General features: G+C 37.4%; 1 protein-coding gene across 2 annotated transcripts; it reads right to left on the reverse strand.

Annotated features, from left to right (window-relative positions):
- Positions 1-20,362: 20,362 nt before the first annotated feature.
- Positions 20,363-25,819, reverse strand: LOC149835780 (putative serine/threonine-protein kinase PIX13). 2 transcript variants are annotated; one of them, XM_090008744.1, is made up of 6 exons: positions 25,676-25,818; positions 25,266-25,588; positions 23,640-23,775; positions 21,727-21,878; positions 21,497-21,620; positions 20,363-20,993 (listed from the first exon to the last, which is right to left on the reverse strand). In XM_090008744.1, the coding sequence occupies exons 1-6, from the start codon at positions 25,746-25,748 to the stop codon at positions 20,518-20,520; spliced, it is 1,284 nt and encodes a 427-aa protein (XP_089864870.1). In that variant the 5' UTR covers positions 25,749-25,818; the 3' UTR covers positions 20,363-20,517. The 2 variants fall into 2 exon arrangements, with proteins under 2 accessions (XP_089864870.1, XP_089864869.1); XM_090008743.1 differs by having other exon boundaries at positions 25,266-25,819.
- Positions 25,820-26,945: the final 1,126 nt, after the last annotated feature.

Below are 26,945 nucleotides of genomic sequence, written 5' to 3' on the forward strand. Positions count from 1 at the left end.
CTTGATCTCTGCATTGAGATCTCTAAAAGCGACACAAGTTCCATTAACCAACTTCTCCATGTTGGTCACTGACCCAGTCAGCTCCGCCATATCGCGCGAGATGGCTGACACCCGATCATCGGCCATGAAGTCCTCTTCAGCAGAAACCATACTGCTTGAAGAAGTCATGACAATCTTCTTCGGCGCCATTGTCACTCCCAATGTCGACAAGGCTCTGGTACCAACTTGTCACGGGCTGGGAAGCGAAGGCCCCCGTGACGTAGCTTCGGGCAATCACACACACCGAAGGCAGGCCATTTAAGCGCACAAGCGACGCACAACACACGCGCACGAGCGAAAGCAAGAGTACGCGTATGCACAAGCACAAAGAGAGAGAGAGATGCAAAAAGCTTCTTTATAGATACTTGAAAGCAAAGTACATCAAGAGGGAAAGAGAGGGTCCGAATACACGAGGTGCTTAGGCCGTAAGGCCTTGTGGGGCACTCTAGAGTGCCAAAGAGGTATATACATCATAGCAAAAAGGTGAAAAACATGGCGGTCAAGAACAGGGAGAACGAAGATCTATAAGATTCCTCCATTCTAGTGTAGCTTGCAGGGAGGAGTTGGAATATCAAGGGACCGCCCAACTACCATTTTCTGACCAGCGATCGGCGGCAAAGAAAGCCTTGCCTCTAACAAATCAATATAAAGAAGGAAAAACCTCTCTAAGGGGTGAATTCAGTAGCCACGGATCCCACAAGAACATAGTTTGACGACCTGCTCCAACCTTTACCTTACACACATCAATAAAACATTTAATTGCCCTACACCAAGCCTTCCAAATACCTGATCCAGTTTTCCACCAATTGTCTGAGATCCACCTCCATGGCCAACCATGGAGGCCATACTTGCTCCTCACATGGGTTGGTGATTGACAATGCTCACCTGGCAACTATTTGGAAGAGTAAGGACTTATAACGTGCATATTTTTTCAGTTTCATACTAAAAAAACTTATATTGGGCAAGCAAACAAACCTTAATGACACACTTAAGTACAAACACTCGAAACTCTTTCATTTTCCTTTTTTTAGGCAAGCTGGGGATAACCGCCATGGGATTCAAACTCGAGAACCTCAGTTATGATGTTTTGACGTAACCATCTAGCCATCTCATTTAATTAACCTCCAAACTCTCAAAATCTTGGCAGTGCTTCCCGTTGTAATTGCTATTGTAGCATGTCTGTTTCCTAGCACATAAGGGTCATCCAGACATACAGGAGATTCCGATCCATGAATTTCACATTGAGCATCTGGGAGGAAGGTGGGCTTCAATATTATCAAGAATAAGGTCATAAGCCGCTAAAAATCCGAAAGCTCCTGCATTCCTTTTTCAAGTTAACATTTGAAAGTGTAACACATTGCAATAACCAGTTCAACTCAAGACCTAGGTTATCAACTACCGGTTATGGCTATAATAGTCAATTTCCATTCCATGATCGCAAATTGCACTCATAACGTTTTTTCAAGTTTTGTGAAACATGAGAAAATGCAAATCGTGATTATGATTCTCAGTTGAGAATGCTTCTTCCTTGAATATTATGAAAGTTGGTCATTAAGACTGTTGAAAATTTGGTAGTATTTTTCTCAGATTGGTGGGACTGAAGCTTGGAGGCGCTTAACAATGATACTGTTTTGAAAGCGACAGTTGCTCCACTAGGACTGAGCCCAGGTGCAGTAGGGTTAAACACAACCTCACTTCCGAGATACAATCAAGCTTGCACTGCTCGTGCAATACTAACCTCCCTTGACACTGGATAGGTTAGTTACCATGACACATTTATGGCGAACAGCTTCGCAGGCAGAGAGAGACTCCAGAAGAAGTAAAACTCATGTTTTGCAAAAGAAATTTTATATAAGGCAGGTATGCCAAACCAAATAGTGCAAGGTAACTTTTCCATCCTGTGCGGCCACCGGCCTGGCGTGGGTGCCACATGTCACTAGCATCCCATCATGGGCAGACACTGTTTCAACGTGAGTACCACATGTCACAAGTGATGCACACTCGCCTATGCCCATGCGATTAGCATTGGTGCACACGCGTGCACAACCACCCCCATGAGCCAAGTGCACACAGGCCAACCATTAATGAGCAGGGCAGAGAGGGCGTGGTCCCAAGAGCGCGTATAAGGTCGTGGCCAGTGAGACTTGATGTGTGGGCCGCCCATTCCTAAGGGGCACATTATGTGTAAGCACTATAAATAGTGCCATCATGTGTAAAAAAGGGAGATTGGAAATTGAATGAATTGTCATTTTCTCTTAATTCTTTAGTCTTTAGTCTCTAGAATAGATTTTAGTTCTTAGAGTAGACCGAATAGAGTAGATCAATTAGAGTAGATCAATCCATGATCTTGAAGAGTGAAGTAGCACATCGATCATCCGTCTTCAGCTACATCCTCTTCTTCGGTCTGATCGCACACAGATCGTGGACTTCTTCAGCTGATCGACTTATTTGAACATTGCCTCAATGCATCTAAGAGTTTATAACTCTTGATCGTCTAATCCGAGTATTTAGATGAGTGCAATCACACTTGATCGATCATCTTTATCTTTTGTTCACGTTAATTGCTAAGTGCATGTAACTTTTTTTGCAGAATTGAGGTGATTTGCATCTCAGAACTACAGATCAACCCCTGCACTAGATTGAGTGTTTGCACACTGCTACATTATGTCGTCTGTAGCTTGTACGCGAGCCCGAAGGCGTATACAAGACTAGGCGTTACCTTTGCAACAAACTGCATCTGAGTGTGTGCTATCTCGACTATGCGTGCCTGCGTGCGTTGCCTTTTTTATTGTGCATGCCTGCGTGCACGACTTCATATTGAGCTCTTGCAAACGCCTTAGCTTGTTGCGTGAGCTTGCATGGGCCGCACCACATGCTTTAGCACCTGTGTGCATCAGATCCAGAGGTTGTGTATCTTGCGCCTGTATCCGCAACCATTTGCAGTGAAAAAATACATGCCTGTGTACGCTGATTGTCAGTTTCACATTTGCACCTACGTGCATTTCTAAAATAGGCTACGCAACATGTGATCCTGGGAAGCCTCGACAACAAGCTGCAATAAGTGGTTTCAGAGCACCATGCCTGCAAAGGCTAATCCATTGAATGATGCAACAATTACAACAACTGTTCGAGGAGAATTTAGATGGAGCCTCTGTTTGCATCAGCACACAGGTAGATAAGGTGACTGTAGTGGACAATAGGATGAGTGGGATTGATAGCAGTTAGCGTTGCTGTTGAGCAAGCTCAAATCCAGCAGCAAGCAGCTAGTGTAGGATGCAAAAGCAGTTGCACAGATCTGCAGTGAGCCAACACAGAGACATCATATGCATAAGTCCTATGCGAAGGTAGCGCAAGCACACGACGCACACACTTTCAATGTGCACGCACAGAACACACACACACATAGCGCTACATGCACACGGTGCCTATGCGCAAGGCACCAGTGATGCACACACACCACTTCTACACACATGATGTTCAAGCATAGAGCTCCTATGCATCGCACACAGATATACAAGGTTATAGGGTGCAGACAGGCTATCAATCCGGTGTTCATGCACCTTGGGTGCATGTGCAAGGCTGTAGTGTGCAAAGCCAATGTGTACAACAACCACTTGAAAATACTCATCAAAATTCATACCTTTCACACTTAGATGATGAACCAATAATTGCATTTCATTAATTTGGGGTAGAAGTGGTTTGTTATCAATAAACATGAAATCCATATATTTAATTACTAGAAACTTTCGGTTACTTGCATCTTCTGCATTGTATTTGCTTCGAGGAGCTTCTTAGAGCTTTTCGTAGAGTTTTTACTTCAGAGTAGAGATCAAACAGGGGTAAGACAACACATTCAGAATGTACCCTCGGTACACAATCATTTTTCATCCACTTTCGGTGCTTAGTGTCCTCAACAATGGTCTCTTCTTATCATTCAGGAGGATATGGTTTAGTGAACACGTACCTCACCCGCCTGAGGTTTCAAACCTTGTTTGAAAATATTTTTGCTGACGATTTTAATAAAAAAAGAAAAGTTTTTAATTTTCACGTATTTTTTCAAGGGTTGAAAATCTTGGAGCGTTACATACATCCACTTTTTTGTCTCTATGTTGAGCTTTTAATTTAATACGAAGATGTGAAAGAAGTTGTTTCAAAGTTAAGTCTTCATTTTTATGTTTTATACTATGATAGTCTTTTCATGAATTGACTAATTTCTCAATTATAGCAACCACTTGAAAAGACTCATCAAAATTCATACCTTTCACACTTAGATGATGAACCAATAATTGCATTTAATTAATTTGGGGTAGAAGTGGTTTGTTATCAATAAGCATGAAATCTATATATTTACTTACTAGAAACTTTCGGTTTTTTGCATATTCTGCATTGTATTTGCTTTGAAGAGCTTCTTAGAGCTTTTCGTAGAGTTTACTTCAAAGTAGAGATCAAACAGGGGGTCAGACAACACATTCAGAATGTACCCTCGGTACACAATCATTTTTCATTCACTTTCGGTGCTTCATGTCCTTAACAATGGTTTCTTATTATCGTTCAGGAGGATATGGTTCAATGAGCACGTACCCCACCTTGGCCATGGTCAAGAAGATCATGAACTTGTTCTACTAGCATTTGAAATTAGTCCCATCAAACTGAGACATTTTGAGAACTTTTGGTTCCTGATCTTTATAGGAGTTGCCATGAAGGTAAGTTGTCACTTTCAAATTGTTGAAGATTTGGTAGTATTCTTCTCAAATTGATGGGACCAAAGCTTGGAAGCGTACAATAATGACATTGTCTTGAAAGTGATAGCTGCCCCCACTAGGATTGAGCATGAGTGCAATAGGATTAAAAACAAACTCAGTTCCAAGATACAACCAAGCCTAAACCTCTCCTGCAATATTAACCTCTCCTGACATTGGGTAGGTTAGTCACCACAACACATTTACCCTAAACAGTTTCACAGGCCAAGAGAGGAGAGAGACTTTGGAAGAAGCAAAACTCATTTTTTGTAAACGTTTTTCATATAAGGCAGATAGGGTATACCAAATGAAATAGTGCAATGTAACTCACTCATCTTGGGCGGCCATAAACCCAACATGGGTGTCACGTACGTCTCAACGTGCTTACACGTAGATGCTATACAAAAAGAATAGGTGTCACCTCTAAAAAAAAAATCACAAGCATTTGACAAGCTCAAGATCTAATGCCCCTGAAGGTCTTGCCCTTTAAGACCACCCTTCTCATTATAAACTTATGGAGTTTTCCAATAATGATAAATAGGGGACAAAACAATTTTCATAAAATGGGTTTTTCCCTGAAAAAAAAAACTTCCTCAAATAACTAGTAAAAAAAAAAGGATTATTTTGGCAGAAAACCTTGGTTTCAAAAAGTTATATTTTGAGCAAAATAATAATAGACAGGCCTCGCAGCCTTTGGATTTTCAGCTATACATGCTTTGCTCATCCCAACCTGTGAAGGAGATCGAGTGATTGGGCCCGAGTACCTTACCAAATACTCCTTTACTTCAAAATGTTATCATAAAAATCCCAATTCTTTGGTCAAGTCATTCAAGTTGAATCGTAAATAAAACTGGTCTCAAACATCAATTAATTCTCCCTAGTTCCAACAGGCTATTAATGGATGTAAACGGGTTGGACTTGGTTCCAATCCAGACATTACTGAATCTGTCCTAATGAGGTCTATCTAAACTAATTGGATTTGGACTTGGATTTAGTGTAAGAAGGGGAAGATGTGATATTGAACTCTGACCTGATTAGCTAATCGAACATATTTTATGTCATCGGGTCATATTTTCCACTGTACTTGGATCAGATGCAAATCTGCATAGACGGATGCTAATCTGATTATTAATCAGATTCTGCCTACTTTACTACCAAATCCATCAAATTGGATTAGGATTCGGTCAGATATTCAACCCAAACCCAATCCATTAACATCCCTAGGGCTCTTCGACTCCAGACCCAACCCAGTATCCACTCGTGGTCTCTGTTTTAGATGAAACCATAATGCCTTTGGTGCCATTCCCATTTTTGGGACCAAAGTTGATAGATGTTGGAGCATTTTTTCGAGCCCAACTCCCACATAAACACATGGGCGCGTGCATCACCCTCATAGGCAATGTGGTGCAAAAGTGCTAGGGCTCCAAACACACTGGATATGGGCTGGATCCTAATCCTAACCCGAATTTTAAGCACGTGATCAAATCCAGAAAAGATCCAATGGTCTGAGGTTCAATCTGGATCTGAACTATATGTGGTAATAATAGATCCAATGGAAACATATCCAAAACATGCTTCTTACATGAAAAAATTGCAAATTAGGTCAGATTCTGACTTGAACCCAAATTAGGTCCAACTCAAAATACTGATCTGGAACCAAATATGATCCCTTTAAGTGAAACTGAATCCAATTGAAATGCACATTTGGATCTTACTTGAAGCATCCGAATCCAGAAATAATCGGCCAGATTCAGATCGGAAATCCAACCGTATCCCACCTGTTTGCACACATAAAAAAGGTAGCTTCCTCTCAACATACCTACTGTACGTTCTCATTAAAGTCAGAAACCCTACGTTCACATCCAAACAAACCCTAAAGCCATGTTTGGCTCACCCATTTTACACATGAAAATGGGTGGTTTACTTATGAAACCCTCCTATTTTCTTATGCAGATGAAACAAACATTCGCACTCCACTTTCCTGCGGGCCCCACAATCAATGAGGATGTCTTTCCCATGGGAGTATTTTTTCTTATTGGTGGCAATAATGAAACAAAAGAAGCCTACAGCTTTTAGGTATATTCAAAGATCCATGGACATCTTTTGAGATGCATTCATACATAATTAAGGCTACAAAATTGGCAATGATCGTTGGATCAGTTCGCATTTTCTCTTTTAGATGGTGCATCAGTCAATCATCCTCTCCAGTCAAGCCACCCTTAATCCCCATGGCTGGCTACAGTTGGGCCCATGATGCTTGATTTGTGGATCCTCATCCACAAATATTATATAGAAAACATACACCGGGGCAATGTAACTGCAATGCCCGATATATTAGCAGATATATACAATGTGGAAGCATATCTTAATTGGAAAGAATACTTCATATTTGAAACGAAGAAACCAGGTGTGTAAGTTCCTATTTGCCTAGCATTGATTGGAAATAATACTTTATTTGAAACAAGGAAACCCAATGAGTAAGTTCACTTTACGTGCCTAGCTTAGCTTGTGTGAATAAGGTGTGTATATTTATATTTATTTTTCTAATGAAATCAATAAGGTGTCTGTGTATTCAGATTAATAAAATAACATATAATAATCTTTGGTTATTCAGTCAAGTTAGTTCCTTGAGTTTAAGCATAACTTATAAAAAGCCGCACTTATTTTTTATCAGATATTTTAAAAAAGCAGACCAATCTTTAGGTTATTACATTTAAGCCCTTAACTTTATGCTCATGCATAATTTCAAATACCCTCCTGAGGTGCAAAATTGCACTTTTTTTTTTAAGGTAGAACAACTCTTCTTATGTCTTTTGTTGACAAAGTAACAACGAAGTTATTTCAATCATTTCGTTTGGTTAGAAAAAAAGGTAAATTGAATGATTTTAGGCCCAAACGTGTCTTTAAAACATAAATCATATAAGGAGGTGGGTAAATGTAATTACTAAAATGTGAGCAATTTTTTTGTAGATATCTGATAGATTAGGCAGTTTTTTTGTAAGCCTAATGACTGATTTGGTCTACGGGGAACTTGGTTAAAGGGATTTATTGCTATGGTCGTCGAATGGGCCCACGACTGATGGGGACATTGCTGGAAATGAACTTGGATAGGCTTGCCGACAACAGAAAACGACAAAAAAGAAGGAATAACAAAGCTTCCATCAAACTAGTGTAAAGAATTCCAGCTATGGTGCATTAGGCATTGTTAAGTTCTTGTGTGTTAGGTGCCTAGATCATGCCCTTTTTACGGTTAATTTACATATAGGTGCCTAATGTATAGCTAAGTTAAGTTTAGCGGCCTCAGGTTTTGAATATTTAAGATATACGGTCTACCTTTTAAAAAACTTCTCAAATAACCGATTGAATTGCTTTTTTATTAACCTAACTTATCTATCTTTGAAAATAACAATCTTAACCTTCCTTTTGCTTTAAATTACTGAATGTCCTACCTTTTCAAGCTATACAGCTAGGGATCAAGTAATTTCAGAGAAAAAAAAAGCCAACTCAAGCATTTGAGTAGTTCTTAAAAGGTTAGGCATCTATCTTAAATACTTGCAACTTTGAGGCATGTGATAGCTTATATGTTTTCTTTTTTATTTTTACTCGGAGAAACCGCAACAGGTGCAGAGACTTAGCTGCGCTGGCTCATCCTGCCGTACTTACGGTCTCTGTCTATGTCAGCGTAAAACTCCGAGGGCTTACCCCCTCAACCCTAGGGAGTCGCCAAGTTTTTTTTTTTTTTTTTTATAACACAGAAAACTCGCTCAGGATGGAGACTTGATCACACTAGACTTAGCTTGCCATAAATATGATGGCTATGCCATTAGTATAAAACTATGTGAGTGCCACCTCGATTGTTTTGCCTTACAAAAGGAGTATCCCCTTTCGCTCGAACTTGGCATAAGAGAAAAGCTCCCTATCTATCCACAAAACTATGGTCATGTGGGCAACCTTATAAGCTCTGGCAGTAATTTCTTATTACATTTGCCCCCAATCATCATCCTTAACTTGTCTGCGTCATTCATCCCATCATATGTTTGCCTTTATCTTTCTTTCTTTTTAGGTAGGATGGTCGAGGTTTTCCTTGTCATAAAAAAAAAAATCTTTCATTTTAGGCACACCTACTTTATTATCTAATTTGAATGCATAGCAGGAATTTTCAGTTGGCTTTTAGAGTAATAAGTCACTTATCCAACCAAAGGTTTTCCAGAGTAGTGGGGACGGGCCCTTTGTTCTATCTGTTGTCATGTTATGTGAGCCCCAACAGAACATGGAGCCCATAGCCAAAGGGATTTGATGGAAAAGTGACCCGTTTTCCCTAAGAAAGTTGAAAATGTAAGCTAATATTGTTCAAATATGTTGTTCACCCAAAATGTAGGCCAAGAAAATTCTTGTGATAGATTGGAAAAATCTGTTTTTTCTTGAAAAAATATAAAAATAGAGAATATATAAATGATATAATAACATAAAAACATAAAAACATATTACAATTTTTTTATCAGGCTAATAGTGCAGTCCTATATGACTTTTTTCAAATAAATGATATGATGAAAATATTACATTTTTTGGAGTATTACATTGACCTTTGAAAATGTAAAGATCTTCACTTTTGTTATTATCCACTCAAGTTGAAGATTGATGTACTCTTGGTTCTTGATGGATCCCACAAAGGGAATCACAAAAGTATTCTAAAGAACACTGACAAATGACAAATCCCGCAAAGGGGATACACACAATATAATAAAATATATTTTATTCAAAGAAATAAGTGTGAAAACTTTACTTTACAAAGGGGAGAATACCCCCTATTTATACACAATAGGGAGAAGAGAGTAAGGTAGAAAGGGTAAAGAGATAGCATAACAAGAGGGAGATAGGCCTCTCAACGGCTAGAATTCTAGCCGTTGAGAGCAAGTCAACTTATTTGACTTGGTTCCAATGGCTAGAATTCTAGCCATTGGGTCAAATCAAATTAATTAGCTTATCCCTTATTTATATATTATATATATTTATATGATAAATATATATATATATATAAATATAGTATATATATAATAATATATATATGTATATATTATATTATATACATAAATGTATATATATATACAATTTAATATCCCCCTCAAACTTATGGTAGAATAACCGAAAGTTTGCCTAAAAAGAAGTAAAACTTAGAAGCAAAGGTGAGTTTGGTAAAAAAGTCTATCAACTGGTACTCTGATGTAACATAGGGCAGATCAATAGTTCTTTGAAGATATTCCTCTCAAACATAATGACAATCTATCTTGATGTGCTTCATCATTTCATGAAAAGTATTGTTGCTGACAATGTATATAGCACTCTTGTTGTCGCAACACATCTTTAAAACTCCTAGGATCTTGATTCTCATATCAACCAGCAATCTTCTCAGCCATATTATCTCCATTATGGTATTAGCTATGACTCAGTACTTATATTCAACTGAAGAAAAAGAGACCTATTGCTTTTTGCATTTCTATGAGATCAATGAATCACCTAAGAAAATGCAAAAATGTGTGGTTAAGTGTTTATTATAGGATCACCTCTTAAGTCTGCATCTGTATATGCAAGTAAATCTAATGCAGAAGAAGAAGACATAAACAAACATCTAGAAATAGAATTCTTAAGATATCCAATAATACACAAAACAACTCCCATGTGAACAAATGTAGGAGCGTGCTGAGACTAACTAGTTGTGTGTACAATGTGTGATATATCAGGTTTATTAATTATCCAGTAAGAAAGAGATCTAAAAGCTATCTGTAAGGAGTTGGATCCTTTAGAGGCTCTTCATCATTGATTTTTATCTTGACATTTGTTACTTCAAGAGTGTCAACATTCTTATCATTTGATATACCATATCAGAGAACAATATCAAAAGCAAACTTAGACTGAGATAATAAATACCCTCTAGGAGAATAAACAACTTCTAATCTTAAAAAATATCGTAGAAAACCCAAATCAGTTATTTTATAACTAGTTTTAAGAATATTTTTAATATGTTGAACTTCATATGTGTCTCCTACAATGATTATCATATCATCAACATAAAGAAGTATCATGACAACACTGCATTATAATTCTTAACAAACAAAGAAGTGTCAGTCATATAGGATCTAAAGCCAAAATCAAGCATAACATTACTAAATATATCATACAAAGCATTAAGAGCTTGTTTTCAAACCATACAACGCCTTATGCAGGCTAAGAGCCTTCTCTTGAGGTATACTCATACTTGGGGCACCTCTATATATACACTTCTTCCATAATATTGTCATTTAAAAATACATTCTTAACATCCACTTAATATATGAATCAATTTTTAATTAAACAAACTGCAATGAGGATTCTAATTATGGCCATGTGGGCCACAGATACAAAGGTTTCTTCATAATCTATGCCATATTCTTGTTTATATCTTTTAGCAACTAGCCTAGCTTTGTATCTCTCAAGAGTCCCATCACTCTTGGTTTTTATCTTATATACCCACCTACAACCTATGAGTTTATTTCCTTATGAAAGATCTTGAATAGACCAAGTTTAAGCATTTTCTAATGTATATAGTTCTACCTTTATAACTTTAATCCATTCATAATATCAAGCATAATATTACTAAATCTATCATACCAACTATTAGGAGCTTGTTTAAAACCATACAATGTCTTATGCAAGCTAAAAGCCCTCTTGAGGTATACTCATACCTGGGGGCGTCTCCATGTATACTTCTTTTGTAAGATTATCATTTAAAAAGACATTCTTAACATCTATTTGATATAAGAACCAATTTTTAATTGAATCAACTGCATTGAGGGTTCTAATTGTAGTCATGTGAGCCACGAGTGCAAAAGTTTCTTCATAATCTATGGCATACTCTTGTGCATATCCTTTGGCAACTGACCTAGCTTTGTATCTCTCAAGAGTCTCACCACTCTTGGTTTTTATCTAATATACATACTTACAACCTATGAGTTTCTTTCCTTGTAGAAGATCTTGAATAGACCAAGTTTATGCATTTTCTAATACATATAGTTCTACCTTCATGGCTTTAACCCATTCAGAATATTTTTTTTGGCTTGAACATAAGATGAAGGTTCTATATATGAGTAAATTAAAGCTATACATGATTGGTATTTAGAGCGAAAAAATCATATGAAACAAATTTTGTGGAGACTTTAAAATTCTAGCTGATTTTCGAGTTTGCAGTTCTTCTTCACTTAAATTAGACAAATTTTTAAGTACACATGGAGGTGTGGGACATTCCCGTCTAGAGTATTGTAAACAAATTTGATCATTGTAAGGAACTTCTTCAAGAGATTCCCTATTTCTTAATTCAATGACATTTTTAAAGTCATAATCACGATCACAATTATTAATATCTTGGTTAAAACCAAAATCAAATAAAAATGAGTACTTAGTTACTTCCTTAGTTTGATCTTTATTAAAGATTTTTTTTTAAAAATATATAATTTTTCAGTCTTAGGATCATAACACCGATATCTTTTTTAGTTGTTGACATAACAAAGAAATTCACAAGGAACAACTCTAGGAGAAAATTGTTATTTTTGTTGGTTAATACAAAATATTTACAACCAAAAATTCATAATATAACATAGTTAAGAGAGAATTTAAGAAGTTTTTCAATAGGTGACAAAGAGGATGATGACATTATATTTATAAGATAAACAACTATTAAGACAGGTTTTGCCCAAAAAATCTTAGGCGCATGACTAGTAATAAGTAAGGTTCTTGAAGTTTTAATGATGTGCTCATGTTTTCTTTTTGCTAAACCATTTTTTGTGGAGTGTGTGAACATGATCTTTGATGTGTGATGTCATAAAGTTTAAGATAGTTTTTAAAATTATTTGATAAAAATTCTCCCCATGAATTAGTACGAAATATAAAATTTTTGTTTTCAAACCTATTATTAACCAACTTATAAAAATTTTGAAAGAAAAAACAAACTTCAAATTTATGCTTAAGGAAGTATATCTATGTGTGTCTAGTAAAGTCATTTACAAATATGACATACTATGCATACTTACCTTTAGATAATACGAGTGCTAGAACCCAAACATCCGAATGAACTAACTCAAGTGGTGTAGATGAAACAAAAGTTCTATCATTGAATGATAATCTCTTTATTTTTTCAATATTACAATCTTTACAAGAGAACTCATTAAGGTTACAAAATTTTTTCAATTTAAAAAATATTAGATTTTTTGATACATTTGGATGTCCTAATCTTTTATGCCATATATTCAAATCTAATTTTTAGACATTACAACAAAAAATATCTTTGAATATCTCTAAAAAATTTATATAGTATAGCCATCCTTCTCTATGGCCTTGCCTAATCAGCTTCCCTAACTGGTGATCCTGCACCAAACATTCATTTGAAGAGAAAAAAATATTATAACCATAATTAGATATTTAAGAAATGGATAAAAGATTTAGGTTTAATTTAGGAATGTGTCAAATCTTTGGAATAAACAAACTTTTTATTTTGAAGAATCATTTTCAAAATTCTCTATTTTTTCAATTTGATGAGATGTACCATCGACCATAAAAAAATTTGACACACTTGAGTTGTTATAATATTTAGATAATATATCATAGTTTGGGGTCATGTGAAACGATGCATTGAAATCAAGGAGCCGAGAAAATTTACTAGGGTTAAAAAAAGATGAAACAACAACTCCAATTGAAGAAGATACTCTCTTGAGAAGCAGTTGAAGAGCTTTCACTAGTTGAGCTAACAACATGCTTTCAATAGATGATTCTTAGGATGTGAATGTCCCTTGACTTTTGTGGAAACCAAAGCATCATTCTTTTCAAATGTCCATTTTAGTTTAGGACATCGGGTCTTAGTGTGTCCTGGTTCATGACAATAATAACAAATGGTTTACTTTCTCTCATAGTCATTTTTTTGTCTTCTATAGTGAGGTGGTTTATATGTATGGACATAACTTTTTGGTTTAGAGATGATTAAAACTAAGTCATCTTTATTTATAGCTATATGTTTTTTCAACCTATTCTCTTCCATGCTCTTCTATAGTGTCTTCAATAGAAAAAAAAAATCTCTACGAAGAATAGTAGACTTAATGGCTTCAAATTCTGGTCTTAAATCATTGATAAATTGATAAAAATTCTTCACATCTATTTATTTTTGGTGGAGTTTAATATCTTCGGGATGATGTAATTTTGACTCTAAAAGAGCCAATTCTTCTCAAAGTTTGGACAAGTCATTATAGTATTCTCTAATACTTTTTTAACCTTAGGTCATAGTTCAAACTCTATCTTGCACATTACATATATGTGCAATATCTTTAAGAGAATATATTCTCTTAAAATATTCCTAAGCTTTATTTGCATGTTCAAATTTTGCAAAGCAAAAACATTTTTAACATCGACACTACTAATAAGCCAAGACATGATCTTGGCATGTCCCATTCTTCATTCTTTTTACTTCTTCTCATAATTGGTAATAACTTTGATTTTCTCACTTTTGGTTAATGAAACATCTTTTTCACCATACCATGGTGAGAACTAGTGTGTGTTCTGGATCAGACCCATTTACTAGTCTCCACAACCCTTTTCCCCAAATAAGTTGTTTAATAATAGAAACTCATGTTACATAGTTGAAATCATTAAATTTCATAGGTTAATGGTGATATTTTCATTGTCATCTATTTTACAAGGAATGGGTAGAGAAGGGGATAAAGAGAAGAAGGGAGAAAAGAAGAAGAAAAAAATAAAAGAAATGCACGAGCACTCTACCAATATTATGTAAGCACTTGAATCTTCTAATGAGACACTATCACAATCTACAAGCACTTGCACAATCATGATCTCATGAAATACTCCATAAATGTCTTAATTAAAAACACTTGAATAAGAATAAAAAAGAGACAAGGTCTAATACCATGTAAAGATTCAAAAGATCTTCTATCACAAACCAAGAGTCCACCATTCTTCAACTTGAGTGGATAATAACAAAAGTGTTCTCTAAGGAACACACAAATCCCATAAAGGGAATCACAAAAGTGTTCTAAAGAACACACTAAAAAATCCCACAAAGGGGATACACACAATGTAAAAAAAAATTTTATTCAAAGAAATAAGTATGCAAAACTTCACTTTACAAAAAGGAGAACACCCCTATTTATACACAATAGGGAGAAGAGAGTAAGGTAGAAAGGAGTGAGAGAGAGAGAGAGAGAGAGAGAGAGAGAGAGAGAGAGAGAGAGAGAGAGAGCATAAAAAGAGGGAGAAAGGCCTCCCAACGGCTAGAATTCTAGCCATTGAGGTCAAAGTCAAATTAGTTGACTTGTCTCCTATTTATATATTATATATATTTATATGATATATATAGATATATACATATATTATATATAATATTATATAGTGTAAGATCCACAAAATTTTGTAACTTTAAATAAAAAATATTGTGTGCAATGCGAAAAAAATCTCTATTCCTTGAGTTATTAACCTGTGTGTTTGATTGTGTTTAACTGCTATATTTTTGGCTTAACTTTGACAGAGTGGCAATTAGGAGCTAAGTGATAAATAAACTAAGAAAGTTGATTAATTAGCAACTAAACTAAGCTATTAATTTATTTGATTGAATTAATTAACTTGGTGACTAATTTCTCTGATAAATCATAACTAGCTAAGTGAATTGATAAAACCCTAGTAAGAGATAATTTTAGCTAAGTATGGAATAAATAAAAAAAATATTAATTACTCTTTTGGATGGCAAATTAGATTGGTACCTAGCTAACAATATTGAGTTAGTAATTATTTTTTTAATTAGGATTTATTAGCATATAATTGTTAGACATTAAGCATTTATTCACTAAATTGTGAGTAATTAGTAATGGTTTGCTAATTAACAAGTATATAATGTAAATTATGCTAAGGTATTAAATAAATTGTTAATTTTGATTTATGAACATAATTATTTTAGAAATGTGACCTAATATGTAGATGACTAACAAAAAATAAAAAATAAAAAAATTAATATCCTTGTGGGTTTGGCCCCATATCGGTTTTGGCTTTGGACCAAACCGGTTTGAGATCCAAATGTTTAGGTCAAAGAATTTCAAATATTTGGTGGGAAGGAGTGGGGCCTATGCAATGAGGACACCCCCTCTCAACCCTTCCCAAGCCTTTGGTCATATTGGAGGGTCATAAACTTGTCTTTCAAGGAAAGACAAGGTTATGACATGGGGGGTTTACCTCTTTCCTTTTTTTTTCATTTTTGTGAAAGTAGGAAAGGGTCTTGGAAGAGGAAAAAGGAGGTTGGTGTTGACTCTTATCAACCCTCCATCTCCCTTAAACCTCTCCCAACCCTCCATCCTCATCTACCCTTCTCTCTCTCCAAACACCTATAAGAACATGATTTGAGAAAGAAGCTCAAATCACTATTCACGATTTTCCTTGGGTGCATCTTCTCCATATTCCTCCTCTTCTCTTAAACCTCCATTTTTGTTTTTAAGGAGCTTCACCTAACCAAAATCCATGTAGAGAGAGGTGCATCTGAACTCCTTTCTACACGAGTTAAGGAAAGGATCCACTCGACCAACCCATTCGTTATTGTTGTTGAAAGACTAAGGTATGAAAATCCAATATATCTCTTGTATATTCTAAAGTTTGGTTTACCCCTCCTACATCCATACATTCTAATAATACATGGAGGTAAGAGCATGGGTACGTATGGAGAAAAGCCCATGCATATGTTTAATGTTGTCATTTTTGGTAAGATATATGTTTTTCATGGTTAAGCTACATTCATGTGCATTTCTAACAATGACTTTTGAATTTCTAGTTTATGTTCATGGTTGTTTCAATCTCCATGCATTCTAACATCTTATTTATGTTCTATGTTGGGCTTTGGTGTAAATGCATTGTTATTTGTAATAAAAACAAATTTTGTGCACGACCAACAGTTAGAAAAAAAATTATAAGCATCTTTTATTTAGTTAAGTGCGTGTTTTGGAGAGTTGTATATTCGTTGGCTTTCAAAACAGAGATACAATGATGAACCTTGCTTAGGTTCCGAATCTAGAACTAAGCATGGATTCTAGAATCAGGTCCATAATGAACTGATTTTTTATGTTCATTTGGTCCGTCCAGACCAAGATATGAACCCGCATGAGTTCAGACCATGGCATGGACAGAATTGACAATGCAAATGGCAGCCAACGCGAGATGCAAGCTGTGTCTCATACGCAGATTGCATAGGCGCAGGTCTGCCCTATAAAAAAACTGACTATATCAGTGTGTGCGTGCGTGTGCAACAAATTTCATTGCAAATGTGCACCCATAAAAAAAACAATTTTCGAACCTGAACCCAACTGGGTCAGACCAAGGTCTGGACCCGAGGCCGATCTGACCCACGACATGACCTAGGCAGTACCTAGACCAACTAGGCATTCAGACCTCGTTGATCATGGGCATGGGCTGGCGAGCCTTTAATTTTAAAAAAATAAATATAAAATATAAATAATGATATATTTTTAACTCTAATCAAATTTGGAAAATCTGATCAGGGTTAACCTCAAAAAAATAATATCAGATTAGTCGTTTGAGGATTGATATGGTTTTTTATCATTTTCGGAAAAATAAATATATGCATTATTGTGCGTGTGTGCAACGATTTTCATCGCAAGTCTGCACCTATTAAAAAATATATATATTATGTGTGAAGCAATTTTTCATCGCAAGTTTGCCCTATCAAATATATATATATATATATATATATATATATATATATATATATATATATATATATATATATATATATATATATGCACACTTACACCACGACAAATTTACACTTGCAGGTAAATGTCTATTAATGTTTAGAATTTTGTATAAGAGCATGTGTTTGGATTTTCTTGAGATTGATAATGATGTTATCAATGAAAAGCATATTTGTTGAAAGTCATATGAATGATATGCATGTTGTCATTATCTTGCTTAAGTTTGCATGAAGGGTTCAAGGAATCTTCACAGTGCGATGCACGCATTTGTGTGGATATTTTTAATGCCGAACTTGATATATGATTCATGTGAGCCATTGGTTACACATCGTTAGCTCGTGAGCGAGATGGGGTCTATTAAGAACCCGTGAGGCACGTAAGGAAGTGCCATAATACATGAATAAATTTACACTTATACTTTTTGTCTGCCTTCACTGGTGGTATGCTCTTGTGGGCTAAAAATGCTCTAACATAAGTAGAAATGGGTTGGGTTAACCTAATAACATTGATGTGACTATGCCCTAAGGGGGTACTTGGCTTTCTAGGCTCTGAATGGCCATAGGAAATGTGGTTCATGGTATAATAATATATCTAATGAAGATAATAGACCCAGTAATCCATCCATGACATATCTACTTGGAGAAGGTATAAGGTGTAACCTCGAGTGATATTGGACATGTAGGTTCACCTGCAGTGCCACTTTGTTATGGGAGCAAGGTGTGTCATTGGTCTCCAGTCACTCAGAGTTAGGGAGACCAGTGTTTTCAATGTGTCCTAGGTGATTACCCCATCTACTGTAGTAGTGTTGGATGCATCAACTCTTGGTTTATGGTTGTTATTACGAGAATTCTCTCGATCATGGGCTGCCTATTTTAGAACCCTTGGTTAGGTTGACTCTTTGGGTATATCAAATAATACACCTCGAAGTAGCATTGTTGATGTAGTGAGGGCTCGAGTACTGTGAGCCAAGTAATTAAGATGATACAAAGATTTATTTATACAGTTTGAGAATTGTTATCATTTATTAATATTTCATCTTGTATAAATTGTATCACAGATATGCAGTTGATGAAATTTGAGATTTATGCAAATTGTTGCATTATTATCGTATCATAGATATGTCACTGAATGAATCGTGTTGTCCATACATTATTTTTAGGTGAATGTTTTGATTGAAATTGTAACTACTATGAGAAACTAAATACTTTAAGATGTACATGCTTTATGTGGTGCTGCATCTCATCAGCTCAAAAGAGACTGACCCCGTTTTATGTGAAATGCAGGTGAGGAACGTTAGAGAGATGGCGTGGTGTAGGACCAAGGTTGGTGAATCATAAGACTATTAGCAGTTGTTCCTAAGATTATTTTAGGGTTTCAGTTAGACAAGAACCATTTTGACAATAGACATTGATGTGATACTCTGATGTTAAATTAATTGCATTTTTATTTTGACGAATATCAAAGTTGAATGTATGAAATCACTTGGTTTTAGACGGGGATCTAAGTCCTAAGGGGAATGGATCTAGTCCTATGTAGTTCTCTTTTGATGGGGAGAAAACACTACACTCTGTATTGTTTTCCTAATTTTTCCTATCACATTCATATCATGTGATAGAACACTGTGAGATATGTCAACTTTGTGTGGATATGGAGAAAACACATTTATCCAGCTATCATAGTTCATTAGAATGAACATCCCATCTATTCTACCTCATCATCATTCATGATGAGAATGAGTTTTTATATGATAACTTATAGACTTTTGGTTTCCTATCCCACCCATACCATAAGATGCGCTTACTAGGAAAAATCATAGTTTGTTTAGAGGCCTCAAGAATATTGCATATCTCACCTATACCACATGATCAAACACTGATTGTAAGATACGTCAACTCTATGTTGACGGAAAGACACATCATCATCGTTCTCATTTTTTATGATAAGAATGGGTTGTGAATTTCATTTCCAATGCCACCCATACTACAAGATGCCCTTATAAGAAAAACTCAACGTCGATGATTTTTCGTTGATGAAGTAATGTCAATCTTCTCACCGCCGATGCTTGGCTTTGAAAAAATAGCCATAAGTTCTCACTGGTTAGAGACTACAAAAACCCTTGATTATGTGAAATACTAGCTTTGCTTTTATACTATGCACGTATGAAATTTTGCAATACTTCATGCGATACTTGTCTATAATTTTGCAATTATCAGATATTCGCAAATTTTATGATTTTTGCAAGTGATCAGGCGAAACTTGTTATGAGTTTCGGTAATTAATTGAAATTTATAATTTTTTTTTAGAAAATCATAACCTTTGATGTGATTTTGTTGACGAGTTCTATGAATGCATTATTTTAGTGTCATGACATGTAAAAATAAAAAACTCGTACCTACAAGGGGTAAAAGCATAAAAACGATTGGGAACATGTGATATTGTTCATTCGACCAATCTGGTAAATTGCGAAGCATTTTTGGAAAAACACATCATTTTTTTCGTATAATACGATCATTTTCAGAAAAAAAATTGTATCCACTTATCCTAGGTTTTTTAAAAACTTGTGGACTAGATTTTAAAGAAGTCAAAGTGTCCGGGTCTGTTACATACATCATTTTTTTCGTATAATAGGATCATTTTCAGAAAAAAATTTGTATCCACTTATCCTAGGTTTTTTAAAAACTTGTGGACAAGATTTTAAAGAAGTCAAAGTGTCCGGGTCTGTTACATAGGACTTATGACCAAACCGTTTCTACTTGAGAAAAGTACACTTGTAGGCATAACAATTAGGACCCACAACAAAATCTTCATTTTTAATAACATAATTATGGAAAACAACAATTAGATGCGGCCTTATTTATTTACTGGCGCGAGCATATTTTGTGCCAGTAAACATGATTCATTAATCGTGCTGCTGCATAGTTGTGGCCAGTAAAAAGATAATTTCTTATAGTGCTTGGTTACTGCATCCTAACAGGTGATAGGGCAACTGGTGGCCGTTGATGTCTGCCAATGCCGTTTCCAACACCACCCATCTTTGGATGCTGAGGTGAGCGCCGACTTGCCGGGTTTTGGTGTCGATGGTGACCGCTTGAAGCCTTGGGTTGCATGTCTCTGGGCCTATGATTGCTGATGGCTTCAATTTGCTCAAGCACATCCAGCACTTCTCTCATGTGCGGCCGGTTCTTTGGCTCGGACTCGAGACATTTTGTAACGAGCCGAGCTGCTTCAATAGCACCCTTGGTTGGATACTTGCCTTCGAGCCGAGGGTCCATGATGCGTGACAGCTTCCTGCGGTCACCGAGTGATGGCTTGGCCCAGTCCACCAAGTTGTGCTGCCCGCTTGGCCGGTTCGTGTCCAGCGCTCGCTGTCCTGTCATCATCTCCAGCAGCACCACCCCGAACCCATAGACATCGCTCTTCACGTAGAGGTGCCCTGCACCAAAATAGCATGCAGCCGAGCTGAAAATCAGACTCCCCCAAACATGCATGACTCCAAAGCCGTATATATAAAGGACCTTGGGGCGGCCAGACCAGTCCAAAGAACCAGGTTGGGCCGACCCATTTCCCAGCTAAGGGATGTAAACGGATTGGATTAAGTTAGATGCAGCATTTAGTGAATCCTACCAAATCCAATATTTTACTAATCGATTGATTTCTAATTCATATTTGGATGAAAAAATGTAATACCGTATATGACTTATCAAATGGATTCGGATATAGATATCTATCAGATTTGGTTGAAAAATCTTCCATTTGCAGTGATGGGTCAAATTCATTGATTGCTCCAAAACGTAATCGAGTGGTTAAGTGACTCTCGAGTTGTCTGACTAATTGGAGTCGGATTTGGGTAACTTATTGGATAACATCTGATTTTTTTGACATCCCAGCCCGGTCCTATTAGTCTCCCAATCAATCTAATTCTCAACCATTGTTTACCTGTGGCTACATACTCAGGAGCGGCATAACCCTGGGTCCCGATGACACGTGTCGTTACGTGCGAGTCGCTACCTGTCGGCCCGTTTTTGGCTAATCCAAAATCCGAAATCTTTGCATTGTAATTCTGCAAAAAGGGAAAAGAAAAGAAAAAGAAGAATCTGAGAAATGCTGCAAAAAGGGTATTTCAAAGTTAGATTCTGGAAACAAAGATCTAAGTTGGTAGACATTACCGAGTCAAGCAAGATGTTGGAGGCTTTAAAGTCTCTGTAGATGACTTGCATGACTTGCTTGTCAGAGGTGTGAAGAAAAGCCAGGGCCCTCGCAGCGCCAACCGCTATCTTGAGGCGAATAGACCATGACAGCGGCTCTAACGCTGTGCTTCCTGCAAAACATGTACTCTTCCTTGTTAAAATGAATAAGGCACTTTCTTCTCTCCTCACTTGATTGATTAGTACTTTCAAAATTATTAATAATAATAAAGAATACTTTGTTATTTTAATTTAAAAGGCGAAAGTAATTCTTTTAAACTTAAAAAGTAACTCCACTTCAATTCTTAAATTTTTATATATGCGTTGGGGGGCCCTCCCAATTCACGGTGAAAACAAAGTCTTGACTGCACCGGTCGGACTTTATTTCCGCTGTAAACATGATGAGTTGAAGCGAGGAAACTTTTGGGCAGGAAGCAGCTTTCCATGCAAAATCTCTTTCCTCTGTTCGAAAAAGCTCCCTTAATTTACCATGGTAAGGGGCCTTCTTTTATGACACACAAACAGTCCTGTTCGAAAGCAAGACAATTTTTTATAGCAATAGATTTGATAGGATAATTTTTTTAAATAAAAAAAAAATTCACTTGTTTGTGTAGCGTGAGAAAAAGTAAAATGAAAAATGAGAGAAGATGAGGGCGGTGAGAAGCAGCTTCTCCACCATGGCTCCCGCCAAGAGGAATTTAGCTTCCAGCTTTTTGTTTTCTACCTGAATTAGCAGTTTTTTTTTTTTTTTGGCTCAAATTCCCATTTTTGTCACCACTCAAATCCTTTTTCTTGCTCAAATTTTCACTTTGGCCACCCACCAAATCCTTCTTCTCATCTCGATCACATTCTTGAATATCATCAAACTGGGCCAAACTCGGCACAACTGCTGCACCTGTCTTGTTTGTGACGATCAATGATCCCATCTCATCAATAAGAGTCCCTCCTCGGAGTGGCTCCGGCCTCTCATCTATCCGGTAACACGTCAAGACATTCCTGAAGACCACCCCCTTCCCATCACCATTATCACTCTCTTCCCAAAACGGAGGCAATTCCAAAGAGTTCTCCCTATGAACCAGCCACCCTAATCCTAACTTCTGGTGCAGAAAGAGAGGATAAACGATTGCGTCCGAGGGCTCCAAAACCCTCTCCCACTAAAGCGAAGATGTCGTCGTTGGTTCAAACCCCCTCTCCAGTGTTTCTCTAGCTCTCAGATGATGGCAGCTTCGGAGAGGGCGAGTGCAGGGTCGTCGTGCGAGATAGCACTGAGGCCTCCCTCGGCGAGGCAAGAAAGGGCCACGCCCACGGATTCAGGCCGGGAGAAGACAATGTATCTGGCAAGGGTGGTGGAAAAAACGAGAATGCGGGAAAGAGGGCATTGGCACGAGAGGTGGAAGGATGGTGGTGTTGCGGAGAAAGTCCTTGTCGGTGGTGAATTAATTTTTTTTCTATAAAAAAATACCTAAAAAAAAAAAACTCTCTTAAATAAAAATTCTCTCTCATTTGAAACGGTTAGAAAAACCTGTGCATTCATTCCTACCTTCACTTTTTCTACATCCTTCTTGCTTCCAAATGTGTCCTAAGCTTATGTAGATTGTGTTTGATATGCGGGGCACACCCTTCCCGTGCAGGGATGGACCTGTCCCTGCCTGGGTGCCATCCCCCGTTCGATAAGCACACCACAAATTGCGTATTTTTTTAAAAAACAGCATCCTGCTCGATGCATTATATCCCATCAGCGCGGGACGCACATCCCTAGGGGTGCGACTGATCAGTACCGGACAAACGCCAGTGTATCAAACGTACACCCCCAAGGCGTTTGTCTGGCGTATCAAACGCTGCCTAAATATGACGACCACAATGATGAAGAGGAGGAGGATAACGAGGGCGCTCACTTCTGAAGAGATGGTTCTCCAGGCTTCCTTTTTGCATGTATTCGTAGACAAGAAGCAACTCTTGTTCGTCCCAGCAGTATCCCAGCAGCTTCACCAAGTTGGGGTGAGACAGCCTCCCTAGAAAGTTGATTTCAGACTGCACCAACCAAACCATGACGGTCAGAAGAAAGTAACAAATATGCCCTCCATTATATTTTTTAAATGATGCATATGTCCCTTAACGTTGAATTTGCTAATGTGAACCCCCAAGCTTAATTTCGTGGAAGCTAGGGAGATGTTTGACATTGAACAAAATTTGGAAGGGTGAGAAAGTGTTTAGGTGACGAGGAAGTGTTTAAAAGATGTGCTAAGAGTTTTTTTTTTAAAGGCAAGATGGGGTTAGGCAGGCCCCTACCTACCAGTAATACAACTATACCATTGGGTTTTGAAACTGCAACGTCCCAACACAAGGTGACGTGCACTAGCTGCTCCTACCAAACAAGCGGAGCCCCGTTGGTACCAAGTGTGAAGAGTTGTGCAAGAAAGAAGCAATATAAACGATTTTATAAAATATGTTGGGCTCATATTACCCGTCTTACGTAAAGGTTTTATTATAATAACATAACTTTTTTTAAAAAGCACAATTCTCATATTTTTTGCATAAAAGTCCATTTTCAACATCTACAAATTAAACGCGATCAGTATTGAGAAAAGTAAGCTCCTAATTTTCGCAAGCAAGATTTTCATAAAATTAATGAAGTGAAGTCCGGAGGGTTATACATAGGCAAAGAAAAGCAAAAAAAAAAAAGTAATTTTGCATTCAGGGCACCTAACGTATCACGAAATTTTCATTTAGTGGTATTACTTTTCAAATATTTTAGATAAACCGCTGCCTTTTCAACAAATTGCTCAAACGACGACGATCGCCTAAGTTACTTTTCATGTCAAGCCAACTCTTCAAATATAACACTTCTAACCTTTTTCTTTCTCTAATTATCGATCGTCACTTTTAGCTCTTTAATTTTCTTAACTGGAATTAGAATTAAACAAGTAATTTTAAAGGTAAAAATAAATAAATTAACGCAAACAGTCATTGAGCAATTTGTTAAAAAGATAGAATGAAAACTGAGGTGGGTAAAATGTAGGGATGTCAATGAATCAGATTTTATCCTATATCTGACCAAATTTGATTCTTTTCAGTTGGATTTGGTAAGCCAAAACCATATCGGATTATAATGGAATGCTGATATGGTTTTGAATCATACAAATATCCAAATTTGACGGATGTCCGAATTCGTTTACATGTAAAAAGGCAGATATGGTATGAGCGTTTCACCGTCCGAATCCAAATCTGTTTATCCAACATCCGATTAGTGGAATATGGTGTTGCCCCACATCCAATCCGAATTGGAACCTTTTATTTACATCCCTAGCTAGTTAGGCGCCCATACGTGTTACACACTTGAAAATTTCAAGAAAGAGGCAGACACGGCCTTCATCTTCAAACTTTTACCAGCGAAAGTTTTGGAGAATGGAAAACCCAAAGGACGGGAATTCTCGAGTCTTGACGTTGAGCAGAAGGGAAGATTAAAAATCAGGAACGCAGATGTCATATTTGGAAAAGAATGAGGAAACAAGAGAACAAACCTGCCACTCGTTCCATCCTTGCATGCTCTCCGGGTTGAGCTTCTTGACGGCGACGACCATCCGGCCGGTGGCGCCCTTGGAGGGCGCCATCGTTTTCTCGTCGAGCCAGCCTCTGAAGACCCGACCGAACCCCCCCTCGCCCAGGAGGGTGTCCGGCCGGAAGCTCCGAGTCGCCGTCTTCAGCTCCGCGAAGGTGAACACCTTCAGGTTGGGAGCCGGCAGGATCTGTCCCTCCGGCGGACACACGTCTCCGGAAAATACGGATTCGCCCGTGGACAACGAGAACCGCGTGCCGCTGCTGCTCCACTTCGACCCCGATGTTCCTGCAGCCAAACGAAGGAATTGGACACAGTGAGGAAAGGAGTGGAAAGGTGAAGGGTTTTTTTTCTTGAGGGAGGAATTGGGCTTGCCTGTGCTCGTGGGTCTCGTCGTGCTGGGGCTCGTCGGCGTCGGCTTCTCCTGCTTCCCCAAGCAGCTTCCCATGGATCCGTTTTTTTTCCTATGAATCCGTGGAATTTCTCACCTTTTTTTTGGAATTCTTTACCTCCTCAGCTCCTCGTCCTCCTCTCTGTTTCTTTCCTCATGCCTTTTTTTTTTTTGGGAAACCCAGAAATGAAGGCAAGATTTGGATGGTTAGTATACTTTATACTCTCTCTCTCTCTGAAAAGGTCAAATCGTGAAAGTGCTAATTGGTCAAAGAGGAATGGTTATCTCTTAAGATGACCGTATCTTGTTTTTTTAAGGCAAGCTGGGTTTGGCAGACCGCAGACCCCACCAGTAATTATTCAAGGTACCAATGGGGGTTTCGAATGCACTGACAGCTCACTGAAATTCCAGTGAACCAGTGTTTGTTAAAATCGGTTCTTTAAGACAAACGATTTATAAAAAAAAAAACCATTAGAATCGTTCAAACCGAATCATTTTTTTAATTAAACCAATTTAAAGATTTATTTTTTTCTTTACTTTTAGTTTTTGTAAATTAAAAGAAAATTTGTACTCATTCGACCGACCCATTTTTTTTAAATGGGCCAAATCACCATTTATATTGTTTTCACAAAGGGTTGATTTTTTTTTTTATTGGCAATCTAGGTTCAAATCTCATGGGCGTCTTCGGAGAGGCGCGTAAAGCTGTAGCTTCGCGACTCCCTGAAGTCAAGGATTAAGCTCTCAGAGCTTTTATCCAGCATGGCTAGGTCTGAGTCTAGGACGGTTTCTTCGAGTATCACAACTTAATTGTCTAGCCAGGCTCAAGGCCTCAGGTCATGTTGTATATAATTGATTCATTGGTTACAATTCAATCTCCACCAAAGCGTCTCACTTGAATGGGCGAGCCCCCTATTCTGAGAGTCGCACGATCTCCAAGTGAGATGTGCGGTGAAAATTGAATGTATGATCGGTTATAAATACATCTCCTCAAGTCTCGGTCAGGTCGGTTGGCCCATGACACGATCAATAATTCAACGAAAGGGTCAAGTCTTGCTCGTAAACCCACTAACTGTCCCTGGATTTGATTCAGCTTTATTTCGTTGCCCCCGTTGAAATACGCTGACCGAGCTTGGTCATAACTAATTTCGTCATTCAATCAATGTAATTGGAAGGGGACCTGAGACCAATGGCATTTTGGTAATTTCACAAAAAAAACCCCACCAAAGACTATTAACGAATAAAGCATCTCGAGTT

Source organism: Nuphar pumila, chromosome 6, assembly GCF_984573655.1.
Source record: "Nuphar pumila chromosome 6, dmNupPumi1.hap1.1, whole genome shotgun sequence".
Lineage (NCBI taxonomy): Eukaryota > Viridiplantae > Streptophyta > Magnoliopsida > Nymphaeales > Nymphaeaceae > Nuphar > Nuphar pumila.